At 50.0% G+C, this 26,294-nt stretch overlaps 1 protein-coding gene across 4 annotated transcripts in view; it reads left to right on the top strand.

Annotated features, from left to right (window-relative positions):
- Window positions 1-26,294, top strand: part of LOC116954085 (uncharacterized) — a 63,905-nt gene that overhangs the window by 17,209 nt on the left and 20,402 nt on the right. For 2 of the 4 annotated variants that reach the window (XM_032974504.2, XM_076052087.1), the window contains exons 2-3: window positions 16,190-18,967; window positions 24,372-24,506. In XM_032974504.2, coding sequence (XP_032830395.2) covers window positions 16,228-18,967; window positions 24,372-24,506 — 2,875 coding nt within the window. In that variant the 5' untranslated portion in view covers window positions 16,190-16,227. The remainder of the gene's footprint in view (window positions 1-16,189; window positions 18,968-24,371; window positions 24,507-26,294) is intronic. The other 2 variants (XM_032974505.2, XM_032974507.2) reach the window with 2 other exon arrangements.

Below are 26,294 nucleotides of genomic sequence, written 5' to 3'. Positions count from 1 at the left end.
GATGAGGCGACTCTTTCGCTCGCGACGATGCACTGACCTCGTGCATCGGTAACGAATTGACTGTTTCAAAGTTTACACAGACTACGAGGAAATTACGGCACGTACGTGTGTGTGTGTGCGTTGAACTTTATTCGTGCCGTACGTAGCCAACCGTGCTAATCGGGATATGACTCGCCGGGTACGGAGCGATGCTGAAATGGTTGGATATGCGAGAGAAAAAAAATAGACAATAACACCGTGCACAAATTAGCGCACTGGGAGTGAACGGATAATTTGATCAGGTGTGATACAACGACAGTTGGACATGTGACATACTGTACTCGACTGTATATGCCACTGTAAGACCAATGGGGCAAACGAGACGGAACAAAGTGGGAAGGACGGCACGAACGGAGCGCTAAACTCCGGGACGAGAACGACTCAACTTTTGAAGCAAACCGTGAACGCAATTTTGTTCACGAAGGAGAGCGATCATTTCCACATTCCTATGATAGGGGCCATTTTCACACATCGGATAACCACTATTCTCTTGGTCTTTCGGTAAAGTCACGTAGATAGGTTCAAAGAAAATAACAAAAAACGACGACGTTTCGAACGCAACACAAGCGGTCGTCTTCCTGATGACGGCCGCTTGTGTCGCGATCGAAACGTCGTCGTTTTTTGTTGTTTTCTTTGAACCTATCAACGTGACTTTATCGAAAGACCCAAATAATATTAATTCCTGCAGTCACGAAAGCTTTAAGTCGGATAACCACGATCGATCAGTCGCAAAACGCGCTTGCTCGTTTCCGCTATCGATCAATCGCAAAAAAAAAGTTGCTACCCATTGTATATATCCGTGGGGTCACTTCAACATATCCCTCCCCCTCCACTTCCCACTCCCTCCTCCCACTCGCCAGGATTTTAGCTCACATCCCTTACAAACGTGAGTCAAGCTCACCGCCGCGTTGTCAACCAGCTGGATACATCGGAGCGCACACTAACACGACAAAAAAAGGTGCAATGGAAATGCGTTACAACAACGGTAACTATTTACAGTGGGTATCACCTTTGAGTACATTTGGTGTTGGCGCCAATCCTCACGTCACGGTTCCACAGACGGGCGTCGTCTGCCCTGCCAGTGACGCAATGACGTCGCTATGATGCCTGGGGATCCATCCACCCATTGGAGTGATTCACGAGGGCATTTAAAAAAAAACAAAAATTGGCAGGCGGCCTCGGCCCGTGACGCCGGCCCCCACCCTCGTTTTTCCGAATAACGTCGCGGAGTCTTAAACGTTCGCATGGAAGCAGCGGGGGTGGTTATTTTTTTTTTTGCCTCCGGATTTAGAAACGTGCGTCTATATATTATTGAGATTATTTTCGCTGCTGTAAATTTCCACGCGGTGAAGCCACTCCGTTGAGCTATCATTTGTTGTGGCTTCTGAAAAAGAAGCTAATAGCTCAGTGGGCTTTGCCTGGTAAGATTAAAAAATATATATATTGTTTCGTTTTATTTGTGTATATTTTTGTTAGTGATTTGTTTACCTTTCCTATACTTTGCACTCCTATCGTGTTGTTGTATTGTTTGTTTCTGTAACGTTCTGACCTGCCCCGACTGGGCATCTATGAGAAAGAGCTCTAAAGCCCCATCGGATTCCTCCAGTATACTTACATATTCTGATTATGATAATACACCAGCAGTATTAACCAGGGCAGCAGCAGCCACACCACGAGCCTCTGTGACGAGCCGCAGACGCGCCACCAATGTCACCACCACCACCACTATGACGCCAAGTCTTGGAAACGTACATCTTTGAATCTTCATTTTCTCAAATACTATTTGGCTGTTTGCACTACTCTCAGCTTTGCTGTCACGGGGACATGTTAGAATAGAGTGTAGAGTTTCATTTGAAAAAAAGTGAAAAAAATGCTTTTAATAAAGTATCTCAGCAAAAGCAAACACATATATGAGGAATAATAATATCCTTTGGCAGAAATAACGTAAACCCACCCTTAGTTGAGCATGCCATTTTACAATACAAGCGGCTGATGAAATGTGGGATAAAAAAAGGCCGATGACCAAATCTCACAGAATGCACACGATCTCGTCAGATCTCTAAAGCTAAGCAGGTCTGCACCTGGATAGCACTTGGATGGGAAACCACGTACGCATTTTTATTTGTTTAAATATTTTTTTTATTTTACCAGGTGAGGTCCACTAAGCTATGTAGATCTTTTTTTAGAAGCGACCTCCCCACAAATTATAGCTCAACAAAGTGGCTGATCATCGTGTAGAAATTTATAGCAGCAGCAAAATACTTTAAGCGCACGTTTCGAAATTTGGAGAAATATCCACACGACCACGGGGAGAACACGCAAACTCCAAATATTAATCCATAATAGAGGTTTTTTGGGGGGTTAGTTTGCGTAAATATAAATGTGTCGTTTAACCAACCACCACCCGATAAGTCTATTAGTAAGATGATAAAATAATTTTACTCTCATTCTACGTGACTTTACCGAAAGAACCAAAGAAAATGAATCCTTGCAGTCACGAAAGCTTTAAATCGAAATCTATTAGTAAGGTTTGTCACGTAAACAAAACATGCCAATTAGTTACTAGATCAGCACACCGGTGTGCTGGAGGGTAAACGCACAACATTAATAATTCGAGTACGACGTTTTGCTGGTAATTACAAACAGCTTCATCAGGCGATAGCCGAAATTGTGGAGAATTCCTCCTGTTTCCAAATATACAGCAGGCGTTAGGGTCGGGATCAAGCCCACAACCAACGCAGAATTTTTTTTTTAAGTACAAAGCCTGTAGAATCTGCATATAAACACACCCTTTCGGATAAAGGTCAGCTGTGCTTATATCCGAAGCAGCGTAGCTTTTATTAAAAGTTACCCTTCTTCCCCTTACCAGTGCAATGTAAGCATTTGTTGCTTATGTCCGAACTGTGGCGATATAAGGCGTGCTTATATCAAACTTCCAGTGCAATCATTGTCTGCAACACTTGTCTGTTCAAACCGTTACGATTTTTCTCAACGTAACCACTCATCGATTCAGTGGTGAACGTCGACTGTTGCACTGTGTGCATTCCGAGGGACTGAACCGTTATGTAAATCGTGCACACAATGACGAGGATTTCCATCAGCACGGTTGGCTACGTACTTATGCGAAAGAAATTCGAAATGCGTACAAAACAAAATGCGACATTTTTACGGCCCCCCATCCCCCCCCCCAAAAAAAAAGAAAAACGGTGGACGAAATGGACTGTCGAATGTAAACGTACAGCCTTTTGGCGATCCACTGCTGGATGACGCCCTCCGTACTCTGTGTTTGTCTCGGGGGGGGGGGGGGGATAGCTTTGTCATACTTCCCCACGCTGGTCAGTGCGGGTTGGTGATGAGGAGACCCCCAGGATCGGTTCGATTATCACCTGTCGCTGACTTTTACCGTGGCCGAGAATCCAACTCAGGTTTTGGGTTGTGCGGTAGTTTGGTTACAACAGTACACACCACTGCACCCCACAGCGCAGAACACAATTACAGTACAGTGTACAATGTGGATTCACATACCCGGCATCTAAATGCTCCCACATCTCATTGCAGTGAGTAGAGAATTGGAGAGCACATTAATGGGCCCATCCAATGTGGCCTCTGGCACAATTTGACTTATAGCTTCTAATAATACGTTCGACTTAATGTCCTTTATTATAATTATCATTATTACATGTATTGTTATTATTATCTGAAACGTGTTCCACACCACAACCATTTTCGACCCGTGTTTTAATTTTTCGTTATTTATTTAGAATAAATATTTCACGTGGACAATGCCGTAGCCTGAGATGGTACACGTTGTCCGTAAGAGTGCGTTGGGTGTCCGGTGACACATAATTGGCAAATTTTATTTGGTGATGCTGCTGCTGCATTGGCAGCGGTACACAAAGACCAAATAATGACAAATAAACCACTCGACACATTCAGGTGGCCTTTAAAGGAAAAAAATAGGAGACGTTATAGGCATTGGCTCTTCTTCACAGTTCGTAGAAAAGCCAGGGATGTAAGAGGCCCATCTCAATTTTCTATATGTATCTACCTATTTTGAGGGCACGTTATGACACGCATGTAAACACTTTAAGTCTACAGCTTATACGGTATGCATGTAGACAATGACCATCGCGTTCTTCAAAACCGACGAGCATTGTGTAAGCATATTTCATGCTGCAAACGTTTTATTGGGAGGTATTTTTTTCCCCCCGCAATTTCCCCACGCGTTTGTTTTGTTTGTAAGTGAGCGTACGTGGGACTTAATTTGTGCGGGGAGTGGTGGTGCAGCGGTTAGCGCACCGCGCCATGAAACCGGGCGCCTTCGTTCGAATCTGGAACCACGGCTAACATCAGCTGCGCGTGAGATTCGAACCAGTCCTACGCCTTACTTCGGTGGACTCAAGCCCAAAATGAGTCGCCGATGCATTGCGTAAAACATCAGCACGGGGGAGACAAAGGTGGCCTTTCACGTTGTTACGACCACACCACCTCGTCGGTCAGCCATGCTGGCGTGAAGCTGAAGAGGTGGCGGCTAACGAGGCCTGCCTCGTCACGCCGTACGGGGAGAGGGAGGCAGGGGAGTCTTCGCGATGCCGCTGTTTGTGCCCACGCACACAACGCCATCGCGTTACGCGTACAGCCGCTGTCGCTTGCGTAGAACTTCGTTAAATGTACCAGGCCCCGGGTGGATTAGCAGTAGACTCAGCGAATTAGTCGCCTATCAACACGGGGATGTTGATGGGGTGTCAATGTTAGCACACTGGACTTGCACACCAGAGGTCACCGGGTTCAACCTTCCTAGGCGGAAGTTGAAACGAACGATGCAAGTTTTTTAATTCTTCACCCCCCTCCCCCAACCATCCCGCCTTTATCCACTCAGCAGTTAGTCGACTGGCATGTCACGTGTGGTGGGATAAAGGGCAGTGAGGAGGAGTAGGCCAAAACATCAACTCGAGGGCCCCTCTCGAACGCCCGCCAGTGGACACCCTTCCACCGGCAGGGGCTTTACGCAAGAAATGTCAGCGCTGCGCGTTTTCCCTTGTCTATAAACTCGTATTCCGATCGGCTTAAACAATAAATACATAGCCCCAATTATATTCTTGGTTCTTTCGGTAAAGTCGCGTCGAAGGGAAACAATAAAATAATAAAAATATCAAACGTGACTTTACCGAAAGAACCAAGAATATGAATCCCTGCAGTCACGAAAGCTTTAAATCAAAACATAGCCCGCTGTCAAATCCACTGCTGGATGAAGGTGGCCTCCCCATGCCACGCCGCGTCAGTGAGGATGGTATCGCGTGAGCACCGTTCTTCACGGCGCTGGTCCGTGCCGGCCAGCTAAATAAACATCGCAACAATCTTACTGTACTGTGGGTTGCTGCTTTTTGTTGTTGTTGTTGTTTAAACATTTAAATAATTGCACTGTAGTAATCGGCATCGTTAAAGCGGCGTAATTAGTCAATTGGGAAACAGTGGTACGGTGGTTGGCGCACTGCGCTATGAATCCCGGTGACTTGGGTTCGAATGCTTAGCCACGGATAATTTCATCAGTGGCGAGTTGATACCTGAACTTGGCCTGTTTTTTTTTCTCTAGCCTGTGCTCACTTGAATGAATTATGGTCAAAGAATTGTCATGACGGGCACGGTTTGGGGGAAGCCTTAAACCAACAGTGGATTGACAATGGGAAGTAAACTACCGTAGTTATTTTTTTTTACATGTCAGAGTCGATCAACAAGTCTAATGTGGTGGGGTAAAATGTGGGCTCCTGAGCGAGTTCCCTCTAGCAGAAGCCCTTTTTGCCATCAGTGGCGTGAGCAAGCAATTGCAGGGCTGCGCCTTTACCCTTTCTTTTTGCTTAGCTAGACCAAGCACGTACACATAAATAAGTCTCCCTTGCGAGCGGCACATTTTATTAACGGTCTCTCGCCTCTTTTAAATAATCACCATCGGAATCTCAATTTAGAGTGGAGGAATCCGATGAGCTGTGAAGCTCTTTTTCACAGATGTCCAGTGTGTGACATAACTAAAGACGCCACGCGACATAACGCGCAATGAAGCGACTGGCCGCGCTCTCCCACGGGACAAACTTCCCTCCCCCCCCCAACCCACCCACCCCCCACAGAATTAAGGCGAAATGGGGTTTTGATGCCGATAGCTCGCAGAAAACGCCTAATTGGTACGCTAAAGCGGTGCGTCTTCCCGGCGAGGAGCGTTCTACGGCGCCCCTTTGGGTCGTCCAAGTCTCCAAGATGCTGAGCGCAGCCTCGTCACAGGTCTGCGGGCCGCGTGTTTGTGCGTGCGTCCGAGGCCCGGAACGCGCCATCGCCCAGCACAGCAGCGCAACGCAATTTTGGCTGCCACGTTTGTAAATTGAAACCCTAAACTGGCAATCGTCACTTCTCATCTTTACCCTGTCATTTTTATAGAAATATATATTTTTTTAACGTCAATTATTGAAACAAACCGGCTCGCCCATTGCTGCAGCTCCCCCGTGTCTGGGACCCCACCCCCCTCCCCCTCCTGAGTGAAAGCTGTGCGCGTTTTGATCTGACGAGTCGCTCGCCTTTGTTGCGAAGGATATTAATGTGGTCCCGCAAACGTGGCAGAGCTTCACCGTCGCAGTGAAGGGGGGGGGGGTGAGGAGACCACAGATGGCTTCGACAAGAGCGCGCAAAGCATCCTATAACTCAAAATTAATTATTTTAATTACCTATTTATTTTAAAATGCACTGCACTGCGTACAATGGTGTAACATCCATTATGGAGGCTTGACGCAAATAACTGCGGGGAAATTTCCATTTTTGTCATTAAATATTCCTCATTAGATTGTGATAAATGCGAGCTGCATTGTGGCTCACTAATTAGTACGGAGGCCCTGCGTACAAGATAATGCCATAAAGGAAAGTATTTTTAAAATAGTAATTGATTTTTATTGCAGACATGAGCTGTCAAATATCGCAGGACGAATTCAATTAAAATAATGTTTTATTTTAAAGCGTGTCAAAAAAACATTCTCGCAGTGTTGTTCATTACGCGATTAACACGTAAATATTGCACTAAATATATTTCTTATATCTCTCTCTTTTCTTTCTCTCTCGCTCTGTAACAGTTGTCAAAACACACCAGCAATGTGATGTACTGTACTTCACATGAACGTCTAATGCGGTATGCATTATGAGCAAAACACAATGTTCCATTTTTATGGATATTTCTTTCGTTTTTTCTCGGAACATTTAACAAGATAATCATTAAAGTAACAAGGCATGTGGACTATTTCCAAATATTTAACGAAAATAAACTTGGCTCGCCACGCGTTGTAACGTCGCCCTGTAATCGGGCTTTGCTTTTTCTCGTTTTTTTTCATTAATAAAACGCTAAAATTGTTCGTCAATTGCAGCTTTTGTTCGACAATGTGGATGTCTCTCTCTTTTTTTATTTGTTTAAATTTAATCTTCACTCCAAGCCTCCTTATCTTGACGATCTCTCGTTCCACATTTTGCCTTCTTAATGCGATTACAGAAAGAGGCTTGAAACAGATTCCCTATTAATGTCAAATATAAATAATAAAAGTCGAAAAACAAATAACACCCCCCCCCCCCAAAAAAAAAATATACGAACAGCCAATGTTCTATGCATGTCGACGCATTCGTGGGTAGAGTTAATAAAGAGCTCAAGGCATAAAAAATAAGTATAATAGGTTACGTTTCCAATTAAGATATTTTCGATGGTCTCCCTCCTCAAACGAGAGCAGGGTGGTGCTCACCTCTTTCGCTAGCCAGCGGTGGAAACTCCACAGTCTTTCGGCGAGAGCGGCGACAATCTAACACATTGTAAGGGTTGGCGGCAGTGGTAAGACTTCAGCCTCGCAGCAAGACGTCTCTGGGTTCGATTCCTCACAAGGGTTGTCTCTCTCTGTGAGAAGTTTGGATGTTCTCCTCATGTTCTGGCATGGGTTTACCCCCCCCTCCCCCCCAGGTTATACGGTTTCCTCCAACCGCTTTAACGCACACAGACATGGTGGCCTTGGTGTTGACCACACGCCAGTGTCGGTAATGGGGGGTTATTTGACCATACTTCACCACACTGGTCAGTGTGGATTTTTTGTGAGGTGGGGGGGGGGGCGTGTGTGGCCAGGACCGGTTCAGATATCATTCGCCACTGATGTTCGCCATGGCCCGGAATCGAACTCAGGTTGCTGGGTTCATGATGCCGTGTTTCTCGCATATTGAACGCCCAATAATACATCTGATGAAGGCCAAAGGTGAAAGCAACCCTGCAGTTGCTTGCCCACACCACTGCTGGCAGAAGAGAGACCTCCGCCAGAGGGAGGCCTAGAGGGCCCCTCTTGAGGGTATTTTTTACCTCCTCTTCAATGCTGATCTTGTAACAGCTGGGAGTACCCACACTTTACCCCACCACACGTGACCGGCTGATCGACCGACTGTAGTGAACCCGTTTGTACCGGCGTTGGGGGGGCAGGGGGTGGGATGTTTCAACTGCTGCGCCGGGAGATGGTATCGAACCCCGGTCGACCTCTGGATTCCAGTAGGCTGCTGACCACTACACCAGAGCACGTACGTTCAACTTCGTTCGCACCGTGTGTAGCCAACCGTGCCAATCGGAGGGGTGGCGGGGAAGGACAGCGAACTAACACACGCAAAAATCAGTTCGAAAGTAGCAGCAGCATCCCTCCCAATGTACGATCCGACTGAACGAAAAAGCAAAACCCACCAACAAACTGAGGCTTTTCCCGTGCTTAATAAAGACCACTATTATTGCGGCCCACTTCATTCATTACGACTTGAAGTTCTATAGTGGAATCCACATGTCATCACTAATAACCCTCCTTGTTTAAGTGAGTCTTTTTTTTTGTATGCCGGCCGTGGCCAGACCCCGCATGTCTGTTTCCTGAAGTTCTCTTTTAATAAATTGAACCTTTGTTTGGCCAAAGTCTCCCCCCCCCCCCCTTGGGCGAAGCAGCCTGTTACATTTATTGTTCTACGATTCGCTTTTAATTGCTTCCAGTTTTCATTCGCCCTCTCACCAGTGCCTGGCCACCGTTCGTTCATGCGGTTTCCACAGAGAGAGTCGAGCGGAGGCGGCCTTCGGCATCCTCCTAACATCATCGACATCATCGTTGTCATCTTGTTGTCGTCTTTAATGTATAATCATCACTCTCGTAGTCTTCGTCATCGTAAACATCGTCACCATCGTCATTATCATCATCATTCGCACTGTCATTGTTATCATCATCATATCGATCATCACTATCATCATCACCATTGTCATGATCATGCCATTTTTTTCATCATCATCATCACCACCACCACCATCATCTTCATTAACGTCTTCACCGTTAACAAGGCACTATTTTATCCTAATTCATGGCAAATTCTCAATGTGCCATCGTGGCGATGTGCCATTGTTTTTCATGGGCGGTTTCGCCGATGCAAGTGTCGCCAAGGCAGCACAGTACTCCATAATAGAGGGTTTTTTTAGTTAGAGCGCGTAAAAATGTGCCGTTAAGCCCGCCACCACCCGACACAGGCAACTAGTAAGGTTTGTCACGTAAACAGAACGTGCCAATTCGTTACTAGTACAGCACACCAGTGTGTTGGAGTACAGCACACCGGTGTGTTGGAGTACAGCACACCGGTGTGTTGGAGTACAGCACACCGGTGTGTTGGAGTACAGCACACCGGTGTGTTTGAGTGCTTGATATGCTCTGTTTACGTGACAAACTTACTAATTGGCTGTGTCGGGTGGCGGCGGGCTTAACGACACATTTATATATTTACGCGATCTAACCCAAGAAACCTGTATTATGAATTATATTGGTCTCGAAAGCCTCCTACCACGTGTTAATCAGCACAGTACTGTGGGGTTTTTATCTCCCCCAGCATACATAGCGGCGTTTAAATGGGACCGAATCACCAGGCTGATCCCCAGTCTGAGTGAGTGACTGCACGGGAGGAACCCTCGCCTGCGCGATCCGAGCAGGCGAACGGAGAGATCCGTGCTTTGTCCGATCGGGTGAAGGACAGCACACGGACCCGAGTTGTTTGAAAGACGTGGGTGGAACCTTGAGAACGTGGCGTGGCGAGGGAGCGGCAGAACCGAGCGTGAGCGCGGAGAGAAAAGGGTTCAAGAGAGGTCTCCAGGGCCCTGCTCTGCATCGTCGTTGGCCGTGCTCGATCCACCGCTACATGAACGCCTCCCAAAATCCGACGAGGGTGACTTCGTCGCTCCATCTCCTCGGCTGGACGTTCCACTCGGAACGCCCGCCCGCCCACCGCCGCCGTCGCCTCACCTCCTCTGTTCGCCCAGCAGATCGCGAGTGGCGGGGTAAAGTGTGTGGAAGAGAAGGCCAAAAACACCCTCCCTGGAGGGGCTCTGTGGAGCTCCCTCCAGCGCAGGGTTACCTTTCGAGCAGTCGCACGACCGAGCAAATCTCAGGGCTGCGTCTTTTACCGTCCTGTCTACGTAGCACCCCGGCGGTGTGCAATGCGTGTATTAAATGCGCCGGATTACCGTGATGAACTCGTGCTTTGCATAGCTATTTATTTATTTATTTTCCCCCACGCATACTGGCGTCGCTTTTTTTTCTCTCCCAAAACAAGCAAGCACACACACACACAAAAACAAACACACACACAAAAACAAACACACAAAAACAAACACACACACACAAAAACAAGCACACACACACAAAAACAAACACACACAAAAACAAGCACACACACAAAAACAAGCAAGCACACACACATAAAAACAAGCACACACACAAAAACAAGCACACACACAAAAACAAACACACACACACAAAAACAAGCACACACACAAAAACAAACACACACAAAAACAAGCACACACACAAAAACAAGCACACACACACACAAAAACAAGCACACACACAAAAACAAGCACACACACAAAAACAAGCACACACACACAAAAACAAGCACACACACAAAAACAAACACACACACAAAAACAAGCACACACACAAAAACAAACACACACACAAAAACAAACACACACACACAAAAACAAGCACACACACACAAAAACAAGCACACACACAAAAACAAGCACACACACAAAAACAAACACACACACACAAAAACAAGCACACACACAAAAACAAACACACACACACAAAAAGCGCCACTCCGAATCGCTGCGTGGGGAGAGGCGGCTTCGCGCGCCGTTAGGGACAAGCGCTCCCTCCCTCCCTCCCTCGCTCGCTCCGCCGCTCCCGCTCGCAGACTCGCCCGACTGATGCCCATTCACAAAACCCGCCCGGGGGGTGGCAGCGGGGGCGGCGGGTGCAGAGTTCGTCGAGGAGACGGCAATGGGCGAGCGGCGCTCGACCGATTCGCGACCACCCCGCACGCCCGCCCGCCCGCCCGCGTGGACGTGGGTCGAAACGTCGCCAATTGGCGCGACACTCCCCCCCCCCCCTCATCCCTCGTTCCGTGGACTAATTTGCGCGGAAACGTTCGTTGCATGCAACAACAACAACAAAAAATAAAGACGCGATGCGGGCCGCCGTCGTGCCTCGCACGTGTGCGCCGCATGCGAGACCGGGATATTTCACCGCGATTCCTGGAATTTGTTTCGTAGTTTTTTTTTGGTTCACGGCGCGGTTTGACACGTCCACGCACGCGCGGCTCTGCCGTGCGTCAAGAGTGTTGCCGCGGTATTGTTCATCGACGCTTCCGCGATGCAACGGCGCGCACACCGGACTTGCAGTCCAGAGGGTCATAGGTCACGGTTCGATCTCCCGGTGCGGTAGTTGAAATAATAGGCGAGTTTCTTAAATTCCGCCCCGCCACGCTGCATCTGTCCATCCTGCAGCAGTAATGGGTGCGCTGTACTTGGACGTTCGGCATGTTCCCTATGGTGGGGTGTAAAGTGTGAGTACCTCTTCCTAGACGTCTGGCTAGCGTGGACGAGTGGAACAAAAAACCCTCGAGTGGAGGCCCTTCTGCCAGCAGTGGCGTGAGAAGGAAATTGCAGGGCTGTGCATTTACCGTCGTAATTGCCGTGTGTGTGTGTGTAAAGAATGTGAGTGTGGTTTATTTGTTGAACAGCCAATGGACGCGTTGTCCTTGAGTGAAATGTCTGTGGAGAGCGTGGAGCCAAGTCAGCAAAAAGCCGGGCATCACTCGCTGCTCCGCCACTCCAATGCCACTGGTCGGCTGGGCTGCCACTAATTACATTTGTCATCCTACCAGAGAGAAACAGATGCATCCTCAAAGCTAATTCCATTCATTCTCCCGTAAACGCTCACTGTCGTGAATACATATATGGGGTGGCGGCAGCGGTCAGCGGACTGCGCTGTGACGCCGGCAATCGGAGTTTGTTTCCCGGCCATCGGTGGCGAGTGATATGTGAACCGTTCCCTGGCCCGCCCCCTGACCAGTGTGGTGAAGTATGGGTCAAACAGTCCCAATGGCCAACAACCGCGGGGATGCCTTCATCTAGGCGTGGGGGGATGCCTCTGGATTGCAAGTCCAGTGTGCCTTTCCATTGCAAGTGCAGGGTTCTGACCATTGCACCACCACGGTTATAGCAACATCCATAAAATATTTTTTTTTTGCACCGTGGAAGTGGCGAAATGTGAAATCTGCAACATAGAATATTTTTTTTTGTTTAAACGCTGGTTATATTACCAGTCTTATCGCGTTGTTTACACATGAAGAAAAAATTGGCCGGCATTCTAAACATGAATGCCACATATCATTTACAGAATGCCCCTTTTGTTGGCGGCTCTGCTCTTGGCAGGATTCGGAACTATGTACAGAGATCACTGGGGACTCGACGAAGGAGGGGTTTAGTGTTGCCGAGAACTCCCTGCGTCCTTACCGTTTAATTGTCGGCGAGGACACGGACCCAGCGGTGGCGCGCACCGTCGCTCCTTGCAGAGGTTCGCGGTTCGAACCCAGCGGCCGCCCTCATTATAACAGCGAAACGTCGGACATCATCCCGAAGAGCGCGCGGCGCAACGCCAATTCGGTGGCGAGATGTTAACTCCCTCGCCTGGTATGTTGGAGGTTGTGGGTTCGATCTTGACCCTGACGCCTGCTGTACATTTGGAGTCTGCACGTTGTCCCCGGGTCCTTTGGTTTTTTTCCTCTACATTTAGAATGAACGTGTTTCGAGTATTTGGTGACTATAAATGTCCACGTAATAAGCCACTTCGTTGAGCTATCAATTGTGGCCAGGTAGCTTCTGAAAAAGAGCTACATAGATCAGTGGGCCTTACCTAGTAAAAGAAAAATAGTTTAGTTTCAGTTTAAAGATCCTGTGACGTCATTCGCAAGAGTAGGCTTCATGGTCCAAATTTGTCACATTTAGAAAATTTGGACAATTACACGGCAGGATGACTCGATTAAAATATACATAATCATCAGCCCTGTCCGCAACAATGCAAAGTACAACGTGTTTTTGTTTGTTCACGTGGCAGGACCTTCTTGAAAATTTCACGAGGCCTAGTGAGGCCTTCCCGGATAAACACGCGTAGTATCAATAATAATTGACGACTCTTGGTACAGTATTTACGCAATTCCTACAGCGCAAAGGCCAGCACCTGGGCGCTACGTTTCACAGACGAGTGCACGTTGCCAGCAGGTGGCGAGGTTGCTCTGTGGCCTTGCCAAGTTACTCGATTTGCGAATATTTTTCTTTCAAATTTGGAAATCGAGACGCCTCCATTTCCAACCAAACGTCACGGAACACTTTCAACGTCCACTCTACTGGCTAGTGGTGCACAAACACCAAATATAATACGGCATATTAATTTGCATGCCTCAGACATGCCATGGGAATGTCGAATGGCAATCGCTGTCTCTGAGCCATGAACGGAAGTTGAGCATCGCCCCACGCTCGTTTTGATTGGCACGATGAGGTCGTGGGAGCGACACCATATTGTTTAGATCACGACTCTGAGCCACGGCCACCTGAAAAAATCGATGATTCCAGGCCATGGCTAATATCGGCAGCGAGTGATATCTGAACCGGTCCTAGCGTGGGGGAAGGAGGCCTTCGGTTAAGCGCACCGTGCTTGTGATGCAGATGTCACCGGTTTGATTCCATCTCCAGGCGAGGCAGTTGCAATAAAGTGCACGTTTATTAAACCCTGCCCCATCGCCCCCACACTCGCCACCAATTCACGGACTGGCACTGACCAGATTGGTGAAGTACAGTCAAACAACCCCTTTGACCCTTGACCGGCTTGGAGCGGGTAGGCCTTCATCCACAGTGGACTGACAAAAACAAAAACTTTAAATGAATTGGGATATCCTGTACCACGCGGGGCGAACACAATGTGCAATAGTTGTCTGCATGCGAAAAAAAAAACAGATTGCGTGTTCATCTGCGTGAACAGAAGGTCCCTTGTCTTTCAAATTCTCGACCTGCACTTGATGTGATCTTATTACCTTACGTGCAATATTCCCTGACCAATGTAGCATGATCTTGTCCTCGATGTAAACATTGCCGTCTGCCTTATTAATTTGAACACCCGTTAGTTTGCCGTCGTAGCTCCGTGAAGCGAAACGTCGGACGTCGTGCCGAACAAACGACGCAGTCGAACCGCAAAACGCATCGGAGAGCTATAAAGTACAGCACAACCGCGAAAAAAACCAGAGCGGTTTAAATTTTCAGTCCATTAAATCCACTGCTGGATTAAGGTGTCCCTCACCACGCGAGGAACAGCCCTGATATCACTCGCCACTGACATTAGCTGTGGCCAGTCACAGAGACAATTCGGTGAGGTTATGAGTGCCTTGGAGAGGCAGCCCGAGGTCCCGTCTCTGTATTTAAGTTTTTGACCACATTTTTAACGGCTTTTCTCAACCCACCGCTGGATGCAGCCCCTCCTGGCTGTTTGACCATACTTCAACACACTGGTGTGGAGCTAGGCGCATTATCACCCGCACACTCACAGACGGCGGCGGGGAATTCAACTCGGGCTGCCTGCAGTGTGCTAACGTTTCGATTGCGTTGCAATGGAGACGTCATGTGATATTATGTAATTTTATATTTTAGATTTCTACGTGACTTTACCGAAAGAACCAAAGAATAGTGGTGCATGTATGAAGCGGTCCCGGTTCTCCCCTAGGTCAACTCAGCATTAAATAAGTAGCGGGCGTTGTGTGTAAACATCAGCGTTGTTATCAACCCACCCCCTACCCCCCCCCCCCCCCGTGTGCTGTGCCAGCATTCATAGGTGCTCTCTAACAGTACTTGCCCTAAAAGTCTGTTGAGGCTGTACGGGAGAATCTTGGCCCTTTTTGCATGCGCGGAAGATGTTGAGGATAATTGTGTACGCGTGCCTGCTGCCCATCAAGCGTGTGTGTACATGTGATGCACAAAGCACGGTGTGTTTATTTTACATCGCGGCCGCAGAGTGCAGACCCAGAGGGTCGAAATAGCAAGCGGCCAGTGACAGACCCCCACGACTGAAGGGTGCAACAGATCAGAGTGTGTAGCACGTTTCTTCGCGATCCAGAAGCAGCGGTGGGAATTCCACGTTATTGTGGCAAAGACCGGCCTCTCCATATAGGGCAACCGTTAAGTGACGGTGGCCTTAATCTGTCCACCTTTGACAAATTATAACGATGATGGGCTCGGTTGCTTCTAACCAGGGTGTGAACTCATAACTCTGTGATTAGGGGCCCTGATGCTGTAATAAGTGAGCTGTCATATTGGGGAGTGTGTTTATTCAGCTTGCGGCTTATTGGGTACAGTATGTGGTACATATTGATTTGCGTTATTTTTAGCGCGACAGAGGACGTTATTTAATTTTCAGAACGAGACAAAGCGTGAAGTGAATCGACTGGATTATCATGTGTATCATCACATCTTGGAGGGGAAAAAGTAATTTGAGATAAATTACAAGAATGCTTCAAGCATCTTCACCACTTCTTATTTTAACCCTTCGCCATCAACTGATTTTCCCCATCGGTTACATTTTTTCCCACTGCAAAATGCCTTTTTGGATCAAAACGGTTCTCAATTGGCTTGGATGTGGACACGGCTCGTCGATCTGTTCCCATAAGTTCCATGTTTTGTGTGCGCTGTGCGAATTATAACTCTTGTCTCAAACATCCCTTCTCCTCGCTCTCTCTCTCGTCCTTGTAGGCATGTGCACTGGCTAACCACAGCATCTGGGCAAAAGCATGCCAGGTGCATCCTTACAGCCCGTGCTCTCAACTCCACACCTTCACCACAGGGACCTGCAGGGAAGCATCAGTACCTGCAGTAGCACCTCCAGCAACAGCAACAGCCGTGCATTTTGCGAGCCGCAGCAGCCGATGGAGGGCGGCTCCAACGAGAACTTGAAAGCGCTGAGATCCTCGGCGATCGGGGGAGGTGGCGGCGGCGGCGGCGGCATCGGTGGCATCATCTTGCCGGGCGACAGCGGGCAGCCACACTCCGCCCCGCGCAAGCTGCTCAAGTACCCGTGCGGCATCTGCGGCAAGCGCTTCCGCTTCAACAGCATCCTGTCGCTGCACATGCGCACGCACACGGGCGAGAAGCCCTACCAGTGCCCCTTCTGCGACCACCGCGCCGCGCAGAAGGGCAACCTCAAGATCCACCTGCGCACCCATCGGGCCGGCGGTAACAACGGCGGCAACAACGGCGGTAGCAACGGCGGTCATGGCGGCTGCGGCGACGGCGACGGCGGACCCGCTTCGGAGGTCGGCCCCTTCTCCGGGTCTCCGGCGTGCGACGGCGCCGCCGTCCGGAGCAAAGAGGCGGAGCGGCTGCTGAACGAGCTCCGTGAGCGCGCCATCCTCCGCGAGCGGCAGCTCAAGAGGGCGGCCGCGGCGCCCGCCGGGGTTTGCGGCGGCGGCGGCGGCGGTGCGTTGGTGTCGCCGCAGGCGCCGCCCGTCGTCGCCGCACTGCCCGGTCGCGCCAGGCTGGTGGGCGCCGCCGCCAAGGACGCTGCCGGCGGCGGCGGTGCTGGCTACGGGCTCGGCCGAGAGCTTGGCATGAACGCGATGGCCGTGGAGAGGGAACACGGCACGGGGAAAGTAGCGGCGACGACGACGGTGGCTGCGGCGGTGGTGGCAGCGTTCAAGTGCCCGTTCTGCCGCGGCAAGTTCCGCACGCAGGAGGAGCTGGAGAGGCACCAGCGCATCCTGCACCTCCCCTACAAATGCTCGCAGTGTGATTTCGCCGCAGCGCGGGAGACGGACTTGCTGCGGCACCTAGAGGGACACAACGGCGTCGTCGCCGCCGCCGCCGCCGCCACCGGCACCACGGCCGTGGAGAGAAGTGCCGAGACGCGGGGAGCCCCAGCGGGTGCCGCCGATGAGCAGACGTGCTGCGGAATTTGCGGCCAGCGCTTCGCCCAGGCCTGGTTCCTCAAGAGCCACATGCGCAAGCACAAGGACTCGTTTGAGCACGCCTGCGAGGTGTGCGGACGCCGCTTCAAGGAGCCGTGGTTCCTCAAGAACCACATGCGCGTGCACGGAGGCGGCGCCGGCGTCGGCGGTGGCGGCGCGGGGAGGAAGCCTGCCGACGGCGACCCTCGCACCGCCACGGTGAACGGCGTCGCGCAGGCCATGCCGTCCGTGTCGGCCAGCGCCTACGCGGCGTGCCACGCCTGCGGCTCGCTCTTCGCCAACAGGAGCAGCCTGCTGGCGCACAGCTGGTGCCACCACGCCGCCACCGCGGAGGAGGAGGGGGCCACGGAGTCGGAGCGGCACGGAGCCACGGCGGCGACGGCCTCCAAGGCCGGTTTCCTGCAGACGTTCGGCCTGCTGCCTCCCGTGGCGCCCAGGCGAGGCCCCAACAAGGGACCCATCCCCGAGCTGAACCCCATGAACAGCTTCCAGGCATGGCAGCTGATGACGACGGGCGCCATAATGGAGCCGGCGTGCGCCGCAGCGACCTGCGAGGAGGAGGGTGCGGACGACGAGGACTCGGGCGACGGAGCGGAGGCAGCGGCTGAGCGCAATGGCCCGGCACTCGCCGGCGCGCGAGCCAAGATCGTGCTGGCCACGAGGGCCAAGCGCAAGCCCGACATGCTGAGGGCCAAAGAGCTGAACTCGAAACGCCCGCGGTGCCAGGACGTCGCGACGGACAGCCGGGGCGAAGAGCGCGGTGCGGGAAAAGTGGACGAGCAGCCGCCGCCGCCACCACCGCCGCCGCCGCCGCCATCGTCATCGCTGCGTTTGGAACCAGTAGAGAAGTCGCCGTCCGTGGACGCGGGTGAGGAGGTGGGTGCCGACGAGGAAGTCGCCGTGCTGTCGTTTTGCGATGAGGTGAAAGCAGCCGGAGGTCTGGAGAGCTCTGAGAGTGAGCAAAGAGGCGAGAGTTTGGAACTGCAGCTCAACAGCTTGATTGAGAAGCTTCGCATTAGCTCTTGCGATAACGCCGTTTGCAAGGCCATCTCCGTATCGGAGGACAACAAAAACACGGAGGAGGAGGAGCCAGAGGAGGAGGAGGAGGCAGAAGAAGAAGAGGAAGAGCAGGAGGAGGAGGAAACCTCGCCGCCAAGTAAGGGTTTTGACGCAGCTTCAGACGAGAAGGCAGCCTCAGAATCGGGAGCCGCCCCCCGGGATCCAAATCTCCTGAGAGGAGAATCGGCGGGACGCTCGGATCGCGACGTGGTGACCGCGGATCTCGAGAGCGAGAACGAAATACCGCGGCTGCCTAACCGGAGAGAGGGCGGCGCCATCGTGGATGGTGACGCGAGGTCGTCGAGCGACGAGAGCCCGGAGCGCGGAATCGAGGAGACGCCGGGGACCAACCCGGGCTCCGACGGGAGTCGCCCGGATTCGGCAAGCCGAGCCAGCACCCCGGAGTCGAGCGGCGTTGTCGCGGCCGCGGAGATGGAGCCGGATCAGTCGGAGAAAGAGGAGCGCAGCAGCCCCTGCCGTGCCTACACCGCCACGGGTGAATCGCTTGGTCAGTCAGTCAGTCGGTCGGTCGGTCAGTTTATTTCGGATGAGTCTCATTGACCTAAAATGATCTTTTTTCGATGGCAACAAAAACTAAAGCGGAGAGCACTTTAACAAGCAGTAGGCTTTCGCGACCAATATCATCCATAATAGAGGTTTTTTGGGTGAGATCACGTCAATATAAATGTGTCGTTAAACTCACCACCACCCGACACAGCCAATTAGTAATGAACCTTACTAATTGGCTGTGTCGGCTGTTGGCGGGTTTAAGGACACATTTATGTATTTATGCGACCTTACGCAAAAAAACCCCTCCGTTAGCGGAGAGCACGTTACCCTGGAAAGGGAGGGCTTCATCGGTGTTGTTCAGCTTTCGTAACTCTCATTTCACCCAGACGGGCTGCTGCCACAGTGGTGCAGTGGTGAGCGGCCTGGACCTGCAAGCCAAAAGGTCGCCGGTTAGATTCGTGGCAGTTGAAACAACGGTGCGAGTTTCTACATCACGTTGTGACGCACGTGTAGTGGATTCGAATTAGGAGCACACACAACTCCTTGGGAGGCAACACTTATTTATTAATGAACACAACAGTTAACTCTTATATTACGCATAGGGTGGTGACCACCGACCTACTCTAGCTAACACACACTTCTCCAACTCTCAGATACTCTAGAGTGACCCAGCCAGGTGGGCTACTGGCAGGTCCGCTGACTGGAGGCTTGACTCTTCTTGGCGTCTTCACGATGCATCTTCATTCTTGATGCGGGCAGCCTCGAACCTCGTGAGGAGGCTGCTTATATGGGCCTCAGCGTGCCTGGGCCCCGCTCCGGCCACGCCCCCCTTCGAGAACCCTCTCGAAGCCCCCCTGCTATCCACGTGCCCCCCGAGGTGCCCCCTAGGCACCCGGCCCCCACTGGGGTCCAGTCACGTGTCCAGGCGGGGTCACAGAGAGTGTCACGACCTCACACCACCCTCGTGGCCTCCCGAGTCCAGAACCGGCCCTGACGTCATTCCCGCCTCCAGCCGGGATGACGTCATGTGTATGTGTAGACCCGCGTGGTCGTGATGCTCCCTCGCATAGTGACGTCACACGTGTGCGTGTATACACAGTAGTGATGCTACTACCATCACTACACACGTACACACCGCGGCCCCCAAATCAGACGGGTCCCCGCCTAAAGGTGTAAGCATAGTTTTTTTTAAGTAAGGGAGAGGGGATGAGGAGGGGTGGCAGAGATATTACCCAGAAACGCACTTGAAATAATGAAAAGAAAAACAAAAGACGTGACCTGGATGAATAATTTACATTTTTAAAGTGGCGCATTTCTATCCGTAGATCTCAATGCGTACCGTGTATGGAAAGCAGGAAATAAACAGAACCTCCTGGGTAAACGGCCGGAACTGTGGGGTAAAGGCCAGTTTAAAGAAGTGAGTTCTCAAGACAGACTTAACTAGGTATTAGCAAAGGCACAAAGCGTTTTTCCACATCCTGGTCACCCCAGGAACAAAGCCTTGACCTTGGGAGTCCTCAGAAGAAAGCGATCCGATAATCTCAGGGACCTCGTTGGAGAGTGAATGTGGATCAGTTCCTGCCAATATTGCGGAGTTAACACCGTTGAGAGCCGAGTAGGTCAGCAGCAGGATCTTAAAGTCCACACAACCTATGTGCCCGGGATGCAGGTTAAGCAATTAATTGAGTAACTTCCCTTGGCAGTCCGTGTCAAATGCAGTTAAAATTTACTGTATCGTGCGCTGAATGCCAATGTCGTTAGATCATCACATCTACAGTTTGTTTGTGAGGTATAATGGTTGCCAACACTTTGCTGGCCATTCAGAGGTCGCCGGTGCGTCCCTCGGTGACAAAGGGAATTTAAAATGAATAATTGTGATGGCGAATAATACGAGGGTAAAGGTGCAGCGACGCAATTACTTGCTTACACCACTGCCGTCAGAAGGGCCTCCCTCTAGTGACCTCGCCATAGGGGGTACGGTGTCCTTCTTTCCCACGGGGGCCGTGGTAACGTCAGCACCACCGAGCGGCTGGTGGTGCAGTGGCTCGCACGCCCGGGCCACCTGTGTTCGATCCTCCCGCTGTCGATAAAATCGGCGGAAGTGGCATCCGAATCTGTCCTGGGTCTACCCTGGGTTTGCGTGCGCACGTTAGAGCCCTTGTCTGTCAATCCACACGGGTCACGGTGGTGGGGGGGGGGGGGTGTTGATTTGTCCACGTATCGCCACGCTGCTTAGTGAGGGCCGCTCAATGAAGGTGGAGAGCGCACGTGCGTGCGTGCGTGCTTGAGAACACACGATCAGCAACGACGGCGTTTGTGGCACACTGCTGTCCTCACAGCCACCGTGTGGGCTAACTTGGCCTTCGATGAGTACGTGATCGGTGCACGCTGTACAGATATCAGCACTCGGGAGACAAAGATGGTGGGGAGGAGGGGGCGTGGGATGCTGGCAACAACCACCACCGCTTTATCACTCGCCTTACTCGCCGCTCGCATATCAGAACTTTGCCCCACTCACGGTCAATAGCGGCTGAATGGATTGCTGCTCCCTTAGTCCCTTTGTATTTTTGTCTTCGCGTCTGTGCGCAAACGTCCTTGCGCGTGTGGGCATAGGGTGAGCACGCGGGGAGATTAACTTCGGCTTTATCCCGATTAGCCATATGGTTCTATCTCGGGCGTTCCAAAGTGCATGCACGTCAGGTGTGGCTGGTACACGTAATTGAATTAAGGTCTCTCGGTTATTGCTATTCACGTTCAATCTGTCGGCACGCTCTGAATCCAGGCTACCGCCCGCCCGCCCTCTCTCTCTTCATCGTAATCCCCGGTGCTTTTAATGCAGCAACAACAAGAAAAACAACGCGCACACAGACGCAGCAAAAAAAAACACAACGCATTTTTAATTCCTGCTTGCAGAAGCCCTCCCATTAATCAGCACGCTCAGGAATGCGAGTCACTAACACGAGTGTCCACTCGTGAGAAATTGTTGAACTAAATCGTCAAGGTGTGAAAAATGTTGAGCTCCCCCTCCCCCCCAATGCATAATTCAGAATTACAGTAATGTGCAAGATTCCGGCTACAATCACCAAGTGAAAATCCATCCGTCAACACAAAATGTAATCAACTTTGTCCGCAAATCACGCAATGTGACAAATGGGGTACCAGTGTCCCCCATTACAGGCCACAGTCCACGGAGCTTGCAGCTCAGTCCGCTTCATCTTGAGATTAATGCCCCGGAGAGCTTCATATGGTTTACGGAAATGCATTTGCTGCTAAATCGGTCTTTTTGTTGTTGTTGTTGCTGTTTGTTGTTGCTGCTGCTGCTGCGCGTGCACAACACCGAGCTGATAAAGAGCTTCTGCCGCTGTAGCTGCACGGCCTGGAGTGACGGGCAACCTCTCTGCCGGCCCTTTATTTCGCTGTCTTCCTGCATCACGTATTTCTTATCTCTCTGCTTGCCTACCTTCGTACCTGTTGCCTGCCGACATCGGGTCAAGAGCCACGTCATGGGATGGCTCTAATATCACTTGACACCGCTGCTAGTCGTGGCCGGGGAATCTAACCTTGGTCGCTGACCGCTGCACCACCGCTCTGCCGGCTGTCCGCTAGCAAATTTTGGTGAACGCAACTAACACACAAACGGACCTATGGGAGGAATTACAGAATGATTAAAAAAAACAATGTTTGAAAAAGACGAAAGTACGACATTTTTGTCGTGCTTGCGTGGCCTTGTTATCTCTGAATCCAACGCCCACCGCCGTTCCCAGCGATTGTCAAGGAATGTTCACTCTGACAATTTGTGTGCGCATGTGGGGTTGCGTGTGCGGATGTGACCGGGGTTGTGTACGCGTCTGTGCGTATGGATGTGACCTTTGTTCTCCGAGTGGGGAGCGGAAGGTGTAGCGGTTCGCGAGCTGCTGCCAACGAACCCGGCTACCCGGTGGTTCGATTCCCTTTCACGGCCAACACCAGGAACGATTATCCCAACCGGTCCTGGGCCTCTCCAAGGTTGACTTTGCCTCAAACGAGTACCTGGTGTGATGTGTAAGCATCGCCAGGAGGGAGACAAAGGCGGCCCGGCGGGGTGCTGGCCACCCACCGTCTCGTGTGCCGTGCCGGCCTTCATATGTGCCCGCTAACAGCACTTGCCCCCAAACAGTCTGTCACAGGCTACACGGGGGATCTTTGTCTGTGTGTGTGGATATTACCGGAGTTGTCTGTGTGTGTGGATGTGACCAGATTTGCGGGAATGTTTAGAGATTCGAAAGGAATCACGTGGCTGTATTTTTTTTTTTAAAACAACGCTCCGCTAATGTTTGAAGACAGAGCTCACCCTGATGCGGAGCGTGCAGAGAGCTCCGACCACGTGATGAAGGGCGAGGTGGCTACTCGAAATGAAGGAGGGACGATATTGCCCGAGAATGGCTCGTGAATAATTTTGGATGTTAAAGAATATACGGGTGCTGAATTTTCAGGAGATTAAAAAAAAATATATATTTTTTAAGAGTAATTGGCAACATTGATGCTGCGGGAACTTTTTTTTTTATTTTGCGACATAAAGCCTGCTATTTCCACACGTGATAAGAGCATTAAATGATTCGGAGTGCGATGACTAATGATAATTTGCAAATGAGTGCAAAACCATATTTAAATACAAATGAGTTTAAAATAGCTTCAGACTTCTTTTGTTAAATGTTCCCACTTAAAAATGTGGGATAAAAGACTGGCTCTGAATGGCACGTAATATGCCTCAAATTATTTTTCATGCGTTTTAACATTTACACATTAATGAGTTCATCCTTCACTTTTGAAAATAACATTAAACCATACTAAGTGTCAACAAACATGTTTGTTCGCGCTAACGGAGAACAATTAATTTAAATACATTTCTGTTTTAAAAAATATATATTACAAAAAACATATTTGTGTAGTTTAAATTTCGATTTAAAGCTTTCGTGACTGCAGGGATTCATCTTTCCCTTCTACGTGACTTTACCGAAAGAACCAATAAGATATCTGCGTAGTGTTTTATTTTTATCTTTGTTGCTATCTTGTGATCTCAGAAATAAGTTCTTGGTTGTGTTTTTTCTTCCTCCAAAGTTCACTGAAAGGTCTGTCTTTAGTAACAGCACGAAACACTTAAAACAAATCTGTTTAAAATTAGATGTTTACATGAGACGTCCCAAAAGCATTAGCCTCGGTTATTTTTTTCATTTGTTAAAACAAAAATGCTCAATGCATCTTGGCAGCTGGACAACCAAACATGAAACCACCACAACTAAAACTGAGAGTTGAACGCCTGGAGGGATATTTGATAGATGTATAATTTTTGGCAATTTCAAAACCGCTCGCCTAATTATATAATTCTCGGCCAATTAAAAATTAGCATTTCTTATGCCCTGCAGGTACGGCAGCCTCTAAAGTGGAAGGTCACGGTTCAAGGGGCAGAGGTCGCGGGTCAACGCCAAAGGACTGTCCGTTTTGTGGAAAAACTTTCCGCACGTCCAACCACCTCAAAGTCCACATGAGGGTGCACACAGGTAAGGGCGGGGAGCAGCAGCGGTTTCCTTCCAGACTACGAGTTGGTGGTGGCGTGTAGGAGGCAGGGCAGCAAGTAGGTTGCAGACCAAACTGCGTGGAGCTTAAAGTTTTCGCGTTTTCTTCGTTTTTTTGGGGGGGGGGCATTCTGGTCTTATGCTCGCCTAGAAATTATTTTTTTTCGTGACATTTTTTTATTCCACATCCTATCCCTCACATCGTACATTGCAACATCCTGACCGTCGGGCCGATAGTGCCTGGGGCATCGACGGTATCAGGCACACCGGGCTCATCAGAGCAGGCGGGAGGAGGGTGGTGGAAGGGTGCATGGGCATTATTATAATGAGAGTAAAAATGACACGTGCACATTTGGCGTCCACGTCGTTGCTATAGCACAAGGCTATCACGAAGCACTGTTTTACAGATAGGTATAGTCTACCAGTAGGAGGAGCAGGGAGATGTTGCTTTAGGCTTCACCCAGTCAAATATTTTGCCAGCGACTTTCAACTGTAGCAGATTCGTACTGTGATGCTGGCACACATACAACCTTTTGTTATACATATAACAAAAATGGAACCAATGAATGATCCATTGATACTATCGACCGTGCACATTCTGTAGGATTAAACCGTTACGTACATCTTGCGGGCGCAACGAATTTGTGACCCCCAAACTCGTCAAAAGGGGAAAGAAATTAACTTTTCCGTGTAAACATACAGCCCTTTGTCTGCTGGATGAGGCCCTCCCCACAGCGTGACAGTCGTGGTGGTGTTTCCACCGTGCTTCTCCACACCGGTAATTGTGGAGATAGCCGTATGAGCATGGTACAGTACAACAATGGATTTTGCGAACATTACCCTCTTCTGCCCACAAAGTAGCCCTGCAGGCGCTTGCCACTCCTGACCGACAGGGTGGCCCAAAAGTCAGGACACATTAGGGATATTTTATTTACTTTAAAGTAAAATTTAATATCCCAAGTTAGTATAAGAATTAAAAAAAACATGATTAATATATGTGTTATTCTTCTTCCTGGGGGTCACCTCAAATCGGTCATTGACAAAACTCGACTAAGAGCCCCAAATTATTTGAGACAACAAAAGGTAATTGATGAACGTTAAAACATGACGCTTTGTGATATATACAAAACATCCCCAATTAACTTCAAAATATTATTTGTGCATCATGCATCAATGTTAATCGAGCATTTGGTAAAATATATTTAATAACCCTTTATGATTTGTTAAAATTAACATAATAACCCTGTGTATCCTGACTTTTGGGCCACCCTGTATGTATGGTGATCGCCCTTCCAAGCACTATCCAGGCTCATCCCTGCTTAGCTTCCGAAATCTAATGAGATTGGGTGCATTCCAGGTGGTTTGGTCAAAAGCGTCCCTTAACAATACCTCCTAACACAAGGCCTTGACGCAATTATCCCCAAGCAGAAGCGTCACCCAGGAAGGTTCCTGTTTTAAAGAGCCATGCTTTATGCGTTAAAGTAGTACTTACAAGCTCGTATGAAGCAAAGCGTAGATACATTCAATAAACGTTACAAACCTCCCATGGGGACATCGACTCAACAGCAGTAGTACAATGCACATCGTGTTTTCTCACTCTGTACGACTTGAGGTTGAGAGCGTTGATGCGTTAGTTCCTTCCGTACCTCCCGTCTGTACCGAGCAGTCACGGATGATTTCATACGAATTCACTTTGTAGTCGCAAGTTGTGTTGCTGTTAGCGACTTGCCCTGTGTAAAACAAGGCAAACGCCTGCGATTAGCACGGTAGGCT

Source organism: Petromyzon marinus, chromosome 54 (assembly GCF_048934315.1).
Source record: "Petromyzon marinus isolate PM22_M1 ecotype Great Lakes invasive population chromosome 54, UKy_Petmar_22M1.pri1.0, whole genome shotgun sequence".
Classification (NCBI taxonomy): Eukaryota; Metazoa; Chordata; class Hyperoartia; order Petromyzontiformes; family Petromyzontidae; genus Petromyzon; species Petromyzon marinus.
The sequence above is the reverse complement of the archived record's forward strand: the minus strand, read 5'-3'. Positions and strand labels throughout refer to the sequence as shown.